General features: G+C 45.5%; 1 protein-coding gene across 1 annotated transcript in view; it reads right to left on the bottom strand.

The window, feature by feature from the left end:
* Positions 1–616: 616 nt before the first annotated feature.
* The window catches only part of rims1b (regulating synaptic membrane exocytosis 1b), an 83,746-nt gene continuing 69,484 nt past the window's right edge, over positions 617–14,878 (bottom strand). Inside the window, exons 25-34 of the mRNA XM_030753469.1 lie at positions 13,651–13,757; positions 10,847–10,950; positions 10,556–10,716; positions 10,211–10,357; positions 6,742–6,959; positions 4,361–4,505; positions 3,852–3,964; positions 2,011–2,112; positions 1,676–1,815; positions 617–1,568 (exon numbers count right to left, since the gene is read on the bottom strand). Coding sequence (XP_030609329.1) covers positions 1,350–1,568; positions 1,676–1,815; positions 2,011–2,112; positions 3,852–3,964; positions 4,361–4,505; positions 6,742–6,959; positions 10,211–10,357; positions 10,556–10,716; positions 10,847–10,950; positions 13,651–13,757 — 1,456 coding nt within the window. The 3' untranslated portion in view covers positions 617–1,349. The remainder of the gene's footprint in view (positions 1,569–1,675; positions 1,816–2,010; positions 2,113–3,851; positions 3,965–4,360; positions 4,506–6,741; positions 6,960–10,210; positions 10,358–10,555; positions 10,717–10,846; positions 10,951–13,650; positions 13,758–14,878) is intronic.

Here is a 14,878-nt window from a genome sequence, read left to right as displayed (position 1 = left end):
GCCCCACTCTCTCACCCCCCACACAGGTGGGAGGAGCCTGCGTCCCAACGGATCGCTCTGATTGGCTCACATTCACCGAGACGCACGAGGAAAACTGTGACGGTTCTTCTTTTTCCGTTTGCGATGAAGAGAACCGGTGACGGGAAGATTGCTGCTTTTTGTCCTTTTTTTGGTTTTTTGTTTTTTAACTATGTATTATTTTTTTTCATCAAAACGTTAAACTTTTTGTTGTAAAAAAATCAAGCTCTTGTGCTTGTGTTTAAATTTAAAAAAAAAAAAAAGTTGAACTAAGGATGGATAAAAACCTTGAACATGCCGGGACAGAGGGAACGCAGTCCCCGAAAAATCCAAAAATTAGAAGCTCCTGTCTCGCTCTCACACAGGTGAACAAAGTTTTTTCTTTTTTTTTTTTTTTACAGTGACATTGTACCCTTGTGATATTTCAAAGTGACATAAATTTTACTTGTTGGTCAACCTCCTGAGAGGCCTAATATACACCTATACAAAGACGACCGGCCCGCACATTTGCCATGAAAACAACGCTAATCTCACATATAAAAATCTACCCCCCCCCCCCCCCCCCCCCCAATCCTGCATAACACTTGCAGACATTTAATAGCTTCTTTTTTTAAAATCTCTTGTACTTAGTTTTTACTCTCCATGCACACCAGACTGACAACATTATCATGAGCATTTTTAAAAACATCTTGTGCCAGTAGGAACGAAGGGAAAGAAATGAACAACAAAGCAAACACGCGAAAACGGCGCGGCTTCAGAGCGGCCACGGTAAACGGACTGAAAAGAGGATCTTTCCACGGGGAGGGGGACCAGTGATGCGGCTCCGAGGTCTAGGCACCAGAAGAAGGCCCTGTGCTTCCAGACTGAGCGCCCCATCCCCGCCCACGCACCGCGGGGACGGGGGTGCTGGCAGTCTGTTGGGGTTCTGGAGGAGGCCACTGCAGGGAGGGCAGCGCCGCCTGCAGGAGTGGAGGGTGATTACCTCTCGTCTCGAGTCCATACATTCCGATGCTTTACATACATTTCTTTGCTATTGTTGATTCGGTTAAGAGCCACCCTGCTTCGTTTGGACTCTCTGTCCAGAGAGCTGCTGCCCGTCAGCAAACACTGAGAAAAACGATGAGACTTTCCTCGAATGGACATGAAACACTGAAATGCGACGCTCCCTACGACAGACAAAATTAACCGCGGCAGGAGTGATTGTCAGATTTCAACAAAGCTTTCTCGTGTTTCTGATTGTTGTTGTTCTACATTTCTGCCGTTTGTGTTTCGTTTCTCTCCGAGTTTGAGTTTTTGTTTTTCTCGGTGAGCGGCGCAGAGCTGTTGGTCCACTAAGATCGGACCCCGGGCGGTCCGGACGAGCTGTCGAGGGACGACTGAGAAGCTCGCCGCGTCAGGGAGGCAAGCGTCGGATCCACCAGGGAGGACGGTGGGAACAGCTTGTACCAACCAATGACTGTGCTTGATAAGTCCAGCTCCTCCAATAAGATCTGTGCAACTCCCATGAAGCTTTTATGGTCCATGCGGCCATAGTCTCCCCACACAATCACCTGAAGGAAAAAGAATTGGCTGTCATGTTGCACAGCTCGATTTCCATCAGTATGAAGGGGGGAGTGCATTTAAGTTTGTGATGAAGTGAAATAAATCTCCTGCTCACCTGTAACACTTTCCCCTGCGGGCTCTCCTCAAATAGCAGTGCTTGCTGGTACAGTGGGTCGAGTGTTTTCCGTGCAATCTTGGTTTTCTTTTTGGCTACGTACGCTCCATTATTCAGCAGATAGACTTTGACATATGGAGCTGGAGGCAGACACAGAACAATAAGAAAAGCCATTAGTGGGAACACCGTCGGCTCTCACGGCTGGTTGTAGGGAAGTAAAAGAGCAGAGCGAGCTTCAGCTGAGTGTACATACTGGACTATAATAACATGACAAATGTGTGAGTGCTGCAGGGATTAGTTGCTCTGCGGTATCTTGAATCAGGTCAGGCTCTTACCAGGGAGCGATTTGGATCCCGGCTTCTGTACGAGTCCTCGTGCTCTAATGACCTCCACCTCCAGCTGACCCTTTTTCTCCATCATACCAATCTGGATGTCACCTGCATAACAACAGATATGACTGGTTTAAGAAAACATGAAGAGATCAACACCAGCATCTCCTACTGAGACACTGAATACAAAGACTTATAGGTATGAAGGTATGACAGCCTGACCCTTACAAAATGAATAGCAATCATCATTAACAATAATAATAAAAAAGAGCAACATACATTAGAAATAATGAGAAAATATATATAAAATGCATAGTAAAAAATAAAGTAATAGTACTATATAAAATAAAAAATAACAGTAGTAATAATAATAATAATAAATATACATAAAATGCATGTAAAATAAAATGAGGCCAAAAAGTTAAAGAGAAGAAATCGCCTAAGTCAAAGTTGCACAAGTCGGATTTTCGCCAACCTCAGCTGAAAAATCTGCTCCCCTCGTAATAAAGTCGAATGAGTTTAGCGTTAAAGCCCTCCTCAGCTGCCGCCACGCCCAAATCCTTGCATTGGCTCGATCGTGCACAACTACACACACTAACACGTGGAGATCGTGTGAGTGTTTATACAGTCACACGATGTCTGGATTGGCTGCACTGGGCGAATCGGTTCATTTCAGCGGGGACAATCATGGCAAGCGCAGGAGTCAACCGTAAGCTACAAACTCACACTTATGAGCAAAAATATGAGATTATAAAATTTGTGGAAGCAAATCCAGAGATGAAGCAGAAGCAATATCAGACCCCAAACTGGATTCAGATCATTTGAAGAATCGGATTTTATCCGACTTACACTTAAGACGGTTTTTACAAGTCGGATAAAATTCCATGGGCCATTTGAATCTGACTTAGGCGATTTCTACTGTAATAACTTAAAATTATTTGTTTTATTTATTTAATGTTGAGGTTGCTGCGCAGTGGTGGTAATCCCTCAACCACATGGTGGACACCGGAGGTGAAGTGAGCCGTGCAGATCGTGAATAAACTGGCCGTGACCGATGGTAGACTGCAAATGGAGGTGAAATAATACTACAGTGCAACGATTTAGCGAGAGAAAAAAGTCAGTCTGGTATCTGCGAGGGGGCGGAGGCCCCAGGGTGCACGCCTGCTTGCTAATTGCTAATTGAGTTCCAATAGCAAACCGGTGAAATTCTCAGCCCAGCACAAGACAACCTCAGCATGGCGCAGGGCCGGGCGATCAACCGCTGGCTGGGACCCCGGGGCTGCGTGGAGTTGTGGCTGCAGGGTGGCTGATGCCTGTTGTGGCAGTAATCCCCAAATCAGATGCTGGACACCAGGAGTCCTGTCAAGCATGGTTAGCTTGCGGCACTCCAGAGGCAGCTGACAGGTAGTGGCAGGACAAGTGGAGTGCAGCTCTGGTAGTACCCAAAAACTCAGGTGTGGGAGGGGTTCAGTAAGGAGCAAGACTATTGGTTGCCCTTGAAGCGATTCTGGCAAACCAGCAGTTGACTCAGGAGGGGGAAGCAGCCTCCTGGGCACCTCTTGGGTGAGGTGTTCCGGGCATGCCCTACACTCGAGAGATTATATCTCTCAGCTGGCCCCCCCAGATAAGCTGGAGGAGGTGGCTGGGGAGAGGGAGGTCTGGGCTTGTCAGCTTAGGCTGCTGCCCCCGCGACCCATCCTCAGATAAGTGGAAGAAAATTAATGGATTTTTGATTCATTGTTAAAAACAAGTGTGTAACTGTGCAAGATATAACCAAGAAAACACAAATAAAGCATTAAAATAGACATTTATATAATAGAATGAAATTAAGAGCAGAGGTTCTGTACCGATGGCAGGAGTAGCCAGTGTTTGTCTTCCCACTAACTGAGCTGGTCCCAGTCCATCCAGGAAGTCACTGAACTGACTGCCGGCACCCAAATTCACTCCGGAGAAGATCAAGCTACGACAGAAAACACAAAAAATCACCAACCTTCATACGAACACACCATCAGTCTTGTTGATGACCTCGGTCAGCATATTCCACGGTGTTACTTTGCTGCCTCCAGGAAAACTTCTCTCACGCTTATTTACAGCAAGAAGAATCTACATGACTGCCTCAGTGACAGAAAACACGCCGTCTTCATTTGACTCAGAGTTTTGGTCATTTTTTAAACTGTGCGCTCACTATATTAGACTGTGTTTACTCTCAGTCGGCCAGCGCGTACAGAAATACCTGCAGGCAGAAATGGATGTCTCCCTCAGAACATGCTGACATGCAGTCATTACTGTCACTCTAACTCATTTTATTCAGCATGTGCAGATGATGAGCAGCAAACAGAAGGACTGGTTTACTGACTTCCCCTCAGAGTTGCAGCTGTTCATGCTGCCGTTGTTGGACTCTCTGCTGGGTTGCCGGCTCATGTTCCTCGTCAGCTCCACGGCCATGCCGGTCTCGGTGCTCCTCTGGATTGGGGCTCCCTTCTCCTTCTTACTCTTTCCCTCTGGAGGAAGAAGTTAGAGAGGGGAGAGCCATCAATATGACAATAATAGTCAGTGAAGGAAGTGGCATTTTCTTTAATGCTGATACCATGAATGTAGGCGTGAATGGCTGTCTGTCTCTCTCTGACTGGAGACCTTTCCAGGGCGTACCCCGCCTCTCACCCAGTGACAGCTGGGATAGGCTTTATCTGACTTTGTCATCCAGGCCTGTACCTCTTTGAGCAGTTTAACTCATTGATTTGTGTCATCTGGCTTCATAAATAAATATAACGCTGTATACCAATGAAAATGTATGCAGTGTTTTCCCAAGGGAAGCATGTATAATGTTAAAAATTCTGGACCCACAGCAGAACCCTGTGGAGCTCCATGACTAACGTTTGTGTGTCAGGAAGACTCGTCGTTTCAATAAACCTGAAACTATCAGAAAGACAGGATTAAACAGCGCAGCGGACTTCCTTTAACACCAACAGTGTGCTCCGAGTAAAACGTTCGGTGGTATCGAACGCTGCACTGAGGTCCAGCAGCACCAGCGCAAGACAGCTGGATCAAATGAGGGCTTTTTAGGTAATCATTTAATTACAGCCACCTTAAAAAACACATAACAAATGCACGTCAAAACAAAATCATCTTAATGTTTTTAAGTAAATATCACATCCAAATATCCTTCTGCATGCGGGCACTGGGTCATGCATGGTGCACGGGGAGTTTTCAGCCTTGGAGAAATATGCAGCTGTGCAGCGCTCTGGTTTTCTTTGTGCCTTTGTAAAGAAGACTGTAACTTGAAAGGTGCTACTGTTTTTAAATAAAGATAGTATTATTCTTGGTAGTCCTTATCATGAGTGATTATTTACATATTTATGACCCCACAAAGCGATTCATTTAGAAAGTGGAAAATCCCCGAGCACCAGGACTCACACAAAGATGTTCCTGTTGTGGTTTTGGAGTTTAGTCTAACTTAGAATAATATTTCTGCATTTTCAGAGTACAGAGTTCACTCAGCGGCCCGAACAGTAAACCATTCATATGCTAGACAAAGCTGAATATCACGAGACAGCCCACAGATGCAGTTTGGGACCGTTTGATCTCCAAAAGTCAAAGTCGCACCCGTGTTCTGCAGTATCTGCTCATCAGCAGTGAACATGGAATAGACCCCGCTGTGTGGGGTGCGTCCACCTTCTGACTCATGAGGTCGACAAACATTTCTGAGCCTCCCATCATCTAAAATCTCACAGTAAATAGTTTAAAAAATACAAACGAGCCTCCCTTACCTGCATTCGCCGTCATCCATCATGACCAAAAGAGACTTTTTTTAGATTAAGCTGCTGTCTGTTCTACGTCCTCTCTCTCCTCTCTACATCACTGGTGGGGGGGGGGAGCGACCCCCTGAAGGCCTAATGTTCTCTAATGGCTTTTTATGCCCACTATAGAGACGAGGGGTACAGCATTTGGCTTTCATCTTCCATGCCCTGATGGTGAAAGTGGATGCTGGCCTTGGACCAGCCAGACTCTGCTGTGTGGCCGGGAGCGGAGCTGCGAGGGGCTCTCAGTGAAACTCTCTGAATCATGAAATGATGCGTTTGTTTGTCTTTATGACGAGCGCTGGGCCAGCAGCAGCAGAAGTTGGTCTTTTACAGAACAAAAGGTTTTGCTGGGGTCCAGTCTGCTCCTGACAAAACTCACACAGACCGGTTTAAAGGTGCAGCTGCTGTTTAAACCTCCTCTGTGTGGAGAAATCTCCCGCTGGTTTGCTCTGAAGCTTTTCATCACAAGTGCAGCTGGTCTGAGCTCATTTCCTTCTCTTTATTTTCTATTATTTTGGCACAGGTATTATGGTTGATGTTTTCCATATACTAGGCATGTTGCCACCCTCTGCACACCCCTGAAAAAGTGCCTGAGCCGTCACTGAGCCGCTCAGCACAGTAACGCAGTGTGTCCTCACAGGGGCGGCGGTCTTTCTAATATTCAATCGGGGTACCGCTTGTTCTCGAAATATTAAAATATCCTTCTGAGGTACGAGAGGAAGTCAGATCTTGCGTGATATTACATCAGACGTTTGGTTACACACGTTTTACACACTGTACCTTTAATGGAAAAGGGCAGGCAGGCTAAATTAGGTTGGGCAGAGGCACTGGATGGGATCAGATTAGAAAAAGGTTTTGAAACATGTCATAAAGCAGATATCTGCAGTCTAAAGTTACACCCATGATATTCCAGCCATCCCTGAACCTTCGGACTCACCGGGGCCGCTGATCTGCGAAGTGCTGCGGCTGCGACGGTTGCCAACGATGGCTACCACCCGCGCGCTGAGGCTGGAGCGTCTCTTCTTGCTGCCGCCGCCCACCGTGCCCAGCGCCGTGTCCGACTGGCTGCCGTCTGTGCGCTCCTGGGTGTAGATCTCTCCGCTCACGCTGGAGCTCTTCAGCATGCTGCGGCCCATGGACGATCGCATCTGCCGACTGGAGAGAGAAGACATCGAGTGACCCCGTGACCTGGAGTGTTTGATAGACATTACAAAGCTCTCTTTCACTCAGAGTGTACTGTACCTTTACTTTGGTAGAACACAAAAACAACAGCATGACTGACAGGAGGAGGGGATGACGTCAAACTCGAGGTCCACGAGCCAAATTTGGCCTCTTACAAATTTAATGTCATTAAACACACACAGAGCTGATCAAAGCCTCCTCATGTCTGCTTTGTTGATCAATTTGACCACACTGAGAAAAACTAAAACTTTTTCATTTTCAATGTAACTTCAGTATATCAGCTAACTATATGTTTGGCCCTTGATATGATTCTTGCTTGGTTAGCAACATAGTTGCGCTGTGTAACCGTCTAAACAAAAGATTTAAAATAAGAATCAAACAGAATGTTGTAGCAGTCCACAGCTGAGAATATCATGCATTAAGGTTCATTCTTCTTAAAACAAGCCACTACACAGGGACAGAAGCTGCACAGTGACCGATGTTGACTCCTAGGAGTTCGGAGGAGCCGGTGCATGTCCATCAGCTCAGAAGGAGCCAAAGTGCTGCAGGAGAGTCCGGCTATGCTGCCCCCATCACCAAAACTCTCCACTGCCTGCGGGTCCCCGACAGCTACAGTCTGGTGACCACAGGGAGAAAGTGGGAGCATGGTTTGAGGCCTCTCCACCTCCCCCTGCAGGGGAGTTGGGGAAGGGCGTGTAGAACAAGGGGAGGGTGGAAGGGGAGGATCCAGGTCTGGAGGCTGGTGGGGGTCCAGGCAGTCACAGCACAGGACGCATGCAAGGAGGGATCTGAGACATGCAAGGAGGATTACACAAACACATTTACAGAAGCACAGACTCAGAAAAAACAGTCTAATCATATTTGCTGTTTGTGGATAAAAGGCATGTGATTTGTGGGTTTTTTTCAGTTCATTTTAAAATGTCAGCTGGAAAATTGATTTATTTGTCTGTTTGTGTGGTTTTATTCTGAAAGGTCAGCGTGTCTAACCGCAAACATCTATGCAAACAGATGCAGTAAAAGGCAGGACTCATAAATGAGCAGCAGCTCATCAATTATTTGGAATTAGGGAGGAGAACAACATCAAACATATGGGGAAATTAAAGAGTAGTGATAGGTTCAAGAACAGCAGACGGTTTAATCTCCTCTGTATGCGCTCAGTTACTCCCACAAGCCATCATCAAAGTGGCCTGAAGGAGACATGAGAATATGCACTGAATACTGACATGAATTTCCTGCTCAGAGTGAAAACTGACCCTCGGCCTGCAGTCGATGTGCATCAGCTCATTACTAATTCCTGCCCACTCCTCTATCTACAACCCGATTACAGGCTTTCCAACTCTGAGCAGCTTCTGTAAATGTAGTCTGACTCCACTGTCTGCTGAATACAAAGCTGCACGCTCTATTACATGTATATTTCACTCTCTATGAAAAGTGTAACACTAGATCTCCTCTTGTGTTCTAACACTGTGTGACCCCCAGAGGAAAGCTAGACAATGTCTCCTACATTACCCACAGTGCAACGCAAACACTGAGAATTACCAGGCCAATTACCCTAACGAAGCCAAAAGCTGCAGTTCCTCTGGTGACCACCTGAGGCTAGATTCAAAAGCGAGTCAATCCCTACATAAACTTGTGATCTCACTGCCTTTGAGATGGTCTGCAACCATTCACAGTCAGCTGCTGCCTTCAAAGCAACAAGACGATGAAACTGCAATAAGACAGACTCAGGTCTGCTATCAGTCTGACACTCAATGGGTCAAGCTGGAAATTACATGCAATCTTTGATATGGAAATTAACTGTGATAAATCAGCAACAACTGCAAGTTTGATGCCGTCTACATACGCAGAAATTCACATTAACTGGTTACATTCATAGATGTGAAACAGGAATTCCTCCACAGACGGTGACATAGTTGCTGCAGGACGGCAAATTTAACTGAAAAATGAAACAGCTGCTCTACAAACTTCCCTTCATAGAGGAACATAACCAGAATACAACCAACCAGAAACCAAACGAGTTGCAGACTGTCTGCATTTATAAATTAGACGGTGATGATTTGTGAACATTTTTTCTTTTTATGACGCCCCTCAGTGAAAATCTTTTATTACTACATTATATTTTTCTTTGGCACATTTAGTTTTTCGTTTTTTTAATTTTGAACTTAAAATAATATAAGTGGACACTGGTGTCTTTAATTATTTTAAACCTAATTTTCTGAAATATTTAAATGGGGGCTCCACACTGATCTTCCCAGAAGAGCGGAGGCTCATACTGAACCTGATTAATGGAGCTGTCCACATACTTTTGGCTCTGTGCATGTTTTACTGATGACAAACTAAAAAAAAAACCTACAAGCCTCTGATGTCTGAGTCAAAGTGCGTTCGAGGCCGTCGGGCCGTGCTTTAAAAAAAACTCGGTTTGAATTGATCTGCGTGAAGAACACTCGTCCTTTTCTCCCTCCCAGACCTCAGTGCAGTAGCCAGCTAATAAAAAGTATGCTACAGCATCACCTGGAACACTGTGGAGCTCTGAGATGGGGTCGTTTGTCCTTGTCGGGACTCTGTTGCTGCTTAGCCACTAAGACGTGTGTGTGTGTTTGTGATTACATAAAGAGGCCTTTTTAATCTCCTGTCAGAGGGCTGCTGTTCTACTCACTTCCTGCATATTTTTACTCTTAGATTCAACCCGAGCAGCTTCGCATGAGTCACAGTACAAGATGAACCCCCCCCCCCTCAGTTTGGCCCCCATCTGAAACAAACCGCTTGAGGTCCGTTCCCCTCTGATTTAGAAAACTTTGTTCTGATTGGCTGCAGGACTGAACAGCAGGTTGGTGGGATGTCTTTGTTCACATGCTGAACTGCGTGCCTCAGACGACCATATAAGGATATCCGTTCTCTGTGACATCATTATAAACCTAATCTACTGCCTGGATGGTTGGTTAGACCTCCCAGTTCAGGAGCCAAAGAGCAGAGAAGGAACCCGAGGAACCTCTGCCTAACTGTAAGAGAACAGGACCTTTTTTAATAGCTCCTCCTCTATGGCTGAGCATCAGTGCAGACACTCAAAGCAAGGAGAAAAGTTCCCTACTGAGATCTGTATTAATCTGCTTATATACCAGTAACAGTTACTGATGGGCTCCCTTTTCTTCAGCACTTGTGGACTTGGGAGGACCACGCGGATCATTTGCCATCATCAGTGAATTGGCTGTTTTAGCTCTCTGTACCTGGACTCTCTCGTGTCTCCTGCCACAGTGTGTCTCCTGTGCTTCAGCTCCTCAGAGAAGTGCCTCTTTCCAGCTTCACTCTCCTCCTCTCCATCCACCCCCCACGAGATCCTCCTGTCCTTCTTGTCCTCCTCTAACGACTTGGATCTGAGTTCACAGTGTGTTTGCGCGTTCACGTGTTTGTGCGCATGGATGGAGGAAACAGAGCGTGCAGAAGTACAGAAACACGCAACGGCAAGCGGCATGCAAGAAAAGAAAGACGGACTGTGATCAGCATGCAGTCAGCAGACATGTAGGATAGCTGTGATGTTAAAAAGCACAGCAGCCTTTATGGGCATAACTGACCTGAGTCGTCCCCCAGGTCGTTCTGATTGGATAGACATGTAGCTGGTGCTACTGAGGCGGGAGGCACTGCTGGCATGGGAGATCGCCGACACATCGCTCATATCGCTGTCTGAAGATCTGGCCGACATGTTGTCGCTGCTACGTCTCTGTTCTGCATACATCTGAGGATGGAGAGGAGGAGGAGGAGGAGGAGGAGGAGGGCGGGAAGCTGAATGAGTTTGTTCATAGAGATCAAATGCATCACTTACGAAGTGCAGAAGGAAGAGGTGAGTGGGGAGAATGGACACCAACCTCCCGTTTGGTCTTGAGGTCCGTCTCGGGGCCGTGGGAGGCTGAAGGCCGGTAGGAATGTACTTTCATCTGCAGCTGCCGGGCTCGCTCCTCCACCGCGAGGGCTGAGGCAAAAACAACAATAAAAAAACTGACACAGGATATGGATCAAAGCATAAAACGAAGGAAAAAGCAAGAAACGTAGCACATGTGTGTTTTAAATAGATGCTGTGTCCTCTGGATGCAGGATCTGGGTTCTGACACTAGGTGGAGCCTGATGTGCACTCAAACTCCATCATGAAGGGTCAAAGAGATGCTCACAGGCAGAAAAGCATATTTTAAACTCCAATCCAGGTCCTCTGGGAATGCCGGATTTATGGATAGAGGAATAGAGGCATAATAATACTTATGTTAAATCCTACTTTTGTGTTTATAGATTTATTCCCTGATTTTTTCTTTGCAGGAAAAAAGTGAATTTGAACCAGAATGACAGGAAACAGAGAAAAGTTAAACCCTCTAAAGTTAATGCTTTTAATCTAACTGTTTTTACACTTTAACATGTCGAGCTGCAGAAAAAAAGAAATCGCGGCTCCTGAGAGCACATCCCTGAACTCGCTCAGTAACAGCTTCATACCTGCGAGAACATCAAGAGCCGGGAGCGCTTTGGGAAAGAGCCGCTTGGGAGGATTTTGGAATATGGCGGCACCATCACCAGGAAAGTGAGTGTAACTCAGAGAGCCTTTGAACAATCAGTGACTGATGTTACTGAAGCAGTAACAGTTACAAACACAAAGGTTAGCAATAACTGAGCACAAGGTCAAAGGTTAGAGTGACCTCATCCTCTGCCTGCCTCACCATCTTCCTCACATCCCTGGATGTGTATTCTCTCCCTCTTTCCTTTCCTCTATGGACGCTCCCCCTCTCTCTATCGCTTAGCATTTCTCAGGTTAAATAAATAGGATTTATCATTTTTAACATGGTTTATAACAGAGTTGTATGTACGTACATTTTTATATTGGGTTTTTCCTGAAAGGTTGTTTCAAAATAAAAGCTTTTTAAGACATGGATTGTTTCTATCCAGTGAAACACACTGAAGGCTTTTAATTTGAAGAATTTATATAAATAGTACTCAAATAAGACTGATTATTACACCATCACTATTTGATTATAACCATTAACCATCCACATTAAAGAGTAACTTTAATGTGTAAACCAGCAGCTTTTAAGGTGGAATGTTTTCCTAATGCAGGAGCTGATCAGTATGAACACTCAGTTCGCCTTTATCAGCTCTCCTACATGAAACAGGCTGAACAGGTGCACTCAGGTAACGCTGCACCTGCGGTTAAAACCCTCTAAATATGGTGGCAGCTTCCATTTTATAACCCAGTATGAAAGCTCCAGGGTGGAAACGCGTAACAGCCTCGAGTTTTTGTTCAATCAAAGGAGTGCTGAGCAGATAAAAATGCTGATGTACCTGCTTTACGCTGACAGCTTCCTGAATCGCTTTCAGGGTTTTTTCGTTTGTTGTGAATTGTGCGTTTCGGTCTCCAGCTGTCGTGTTCGTGAACAGCGGGAGAAAATAAACCGCCTTCAGTGAGCCTTTTTGGACACTTTGACCCCACAGGTCGCTGTAACTGAACCTGGCTGAGTATGAAAACACAAACCTTGCATATTTTTCAAAGATGAAACGTTGGGAATTCACTTAAGAGGTCAGGTGGTTTACCTATGACTAATCTATGTCTATGAACAAAAGATCTGTCGTGCTTCATTCCTGATGAATCAAATCTGGGAGAATAACACGACTCACCGAGCACTTGTTTTGTTTTTACTCTCTAATTTACACCTTTAACGAGGTAGCATTTAAAAATGTGCTCACTGTGAGGTGGAGACTCATTATGTGTGTTTCTGAATCCTGATCCTTCTCTGTTTTGGTGCTGTTGGTGACAGAAATTGGAGATGTTGTTTTTCAGGTGGAAATTTAATAGCACGGGGCTAAAGGGGTTAAAGGGCGCAGCATCTGTCGTGCTTCAGCTCTGCTGTTTGAAATGAGCTCATCGTTTTTACAGCCCATCAAACGGTATCGTGTATTTTTCAAATCTCACTCCCGGCCAGGTGAGAGGGACGCAGATTTAGTGAACGTCAATAAATGGGCAAAAAAAGCCTTAAAGGCACCGAAGCTGTGAGCATGCAGTCAAATATGAGCAGAGCCTGCATGAATACATAAGGGTTTTATCTACTCAGCACTCCTCTGCACTGACAATTTAAAGGTTGTTAACCCTTTTCAACCTGAAGGTCCCTGCTCTGGGTTAAAAAACACCATCTGTGAGCATTATTAGAGGTTTGTTATGATTATGATTCAGACGATACCAGCTTCCTTTTCCTGTTGCATTAAATCTGATGGAGCTGCAGTTCAGCCACTTATTATTGGAACGCTCTCTAATCTGAGCCCGTTCTGTCAGTTAGCGCGTTCGTCAAAGCTGCTGTCAGTCAAAGTACAATGAGAGGTGTGCTTGGGGTCACGACCCTACTGCAGGGTTCCTGCTGTGAAGGGGTGTGTTTTCATCTTAACCGCGATCCTTTCCTAAATTTAACCGAGTAGTTTTCCCAGCGGGGCGTGAACCCGACATCTGACAGCACACTGCTGTTTTTTTGAGGTCACTGCTCTGGTTACAGGGACACAGAAACTTACTGTCTCCCACCCACAGAGCCCTAAGTTCTTCACTGTGACTGAATTATTATGATACTAAAAAAGGTTTAATGTGAATGATTAAGACCATTAAATCATTGCGATACATGTTCTTTGCTTTTCCTCACACAGGACGTACCTTGCTCTATGCTGCTGCTCTTTGCGGGGAGCTGTGGAAGCTGCCTGCCCCTGCGACCTGATGAGGGAGTCCCCGCCGGGGGAGACGGGGCGCCGTGAGGGTGTGCTCTGCGGGACACGAACACACACGGAGGTGAGAAAATTAGTCATATTAACACACAACTATAAAGACATTCAGCTCTCATTCAAGTCAGGCCCAACACTGAATCACAGAAGCAACAAACTGTGGGTCAGTGGTAAAGGTCAAAGGCCAAGTTAGGAGAGAAATGGATCAAAAGCATCAATAAAGGTGCAGGAGAAGTAAAGGAAGAGGCACCGAGTGTGTTTATATAGAGAATACAGAGTGTGTGAGCATTTCTACAGATCCCAAAATTACTTTAAATACAGTATGTGCACATAATTTATAAGAGTGTCAGGAGAATATCATGAAGATCATACTGGGATGGGGCCTACACAGGTGGTATCTGTGCATTCAGTACCACCACACTCAGTGTAACAGAGAGGAAATCAGCACACAGGTGAGGGGAGGCGTGGCACTGGCAGCAGCATGCACCTGTCCAGTCGTGGTGAGTTAGGACAGGACCCTGACAGGACTGTCTGGCCAAAGGGCCTCAGAGGGCCTCCTCTCCCTCTACTGCCCCTCAGGATAGAGGTGGGCTGGATACGACTGCCGTCAGCAAGTAAAAAGAAATAAAAACAGAAAAATAAAAACTCAAAACAACACGAAGAATTGTGTTGTGTGTGTGTGTGTGTGTGTGTAAACTATTTAGGCTACAGACAGTAAACACAATGGCTCACAATATTCTACTCGATTTTAATTCTACTGTTCTGTCATATATATATATATATATATATATATATATATATATATATATATACTGTTTCAGTGATGGATATTAAACACTGTCTAATCAGCCGAACTGCAGTTCGAATTGTTTGTTTAAAGAGCCAATCAGAGAAAGTCAGCTAACAGAGGGAGGAGCTAAACCAGCTTGTTTCAGACAGAGGAAGTACTGGGGGCGGGGCTTCTCAAATGTCAATTATGAGACTTTCATGGGTAAATGTGGCTCTGTGACCTCAAAACTTGGCAGATTTCTCCTTCAAGGTCGTCTCCTCGTGCACCTCTGAACTGTTTGCAGTACTGCTGCTAACGCGCTGATCTGAGATCACTTGGACATCTGCAGAAAGCATCATCTTCTGGGTCAAACTGACCATATTTTAATGTTTAG

The sequence above is a fragment of the Archocentrus centrarchus genome, chromosome 1 (genome assembly GCF_007364275.1).
Source record: "Archocentrus centrarchus isolate MPI-CPG fArcCen1 chromosome 1, fArcCen1, whole genome shotgun sequence".
NCBI classification, from domain to species: domain Eukaryota; kingdom Metazoa; phylum Chordata; class Actinopteri; order Cichliformes; family Cichlidae; genus Archocentrus; species Archocentrus centrarchus.
This window is presented reverse-complemented; position numbering and strand designations above follow the sequence as displayed.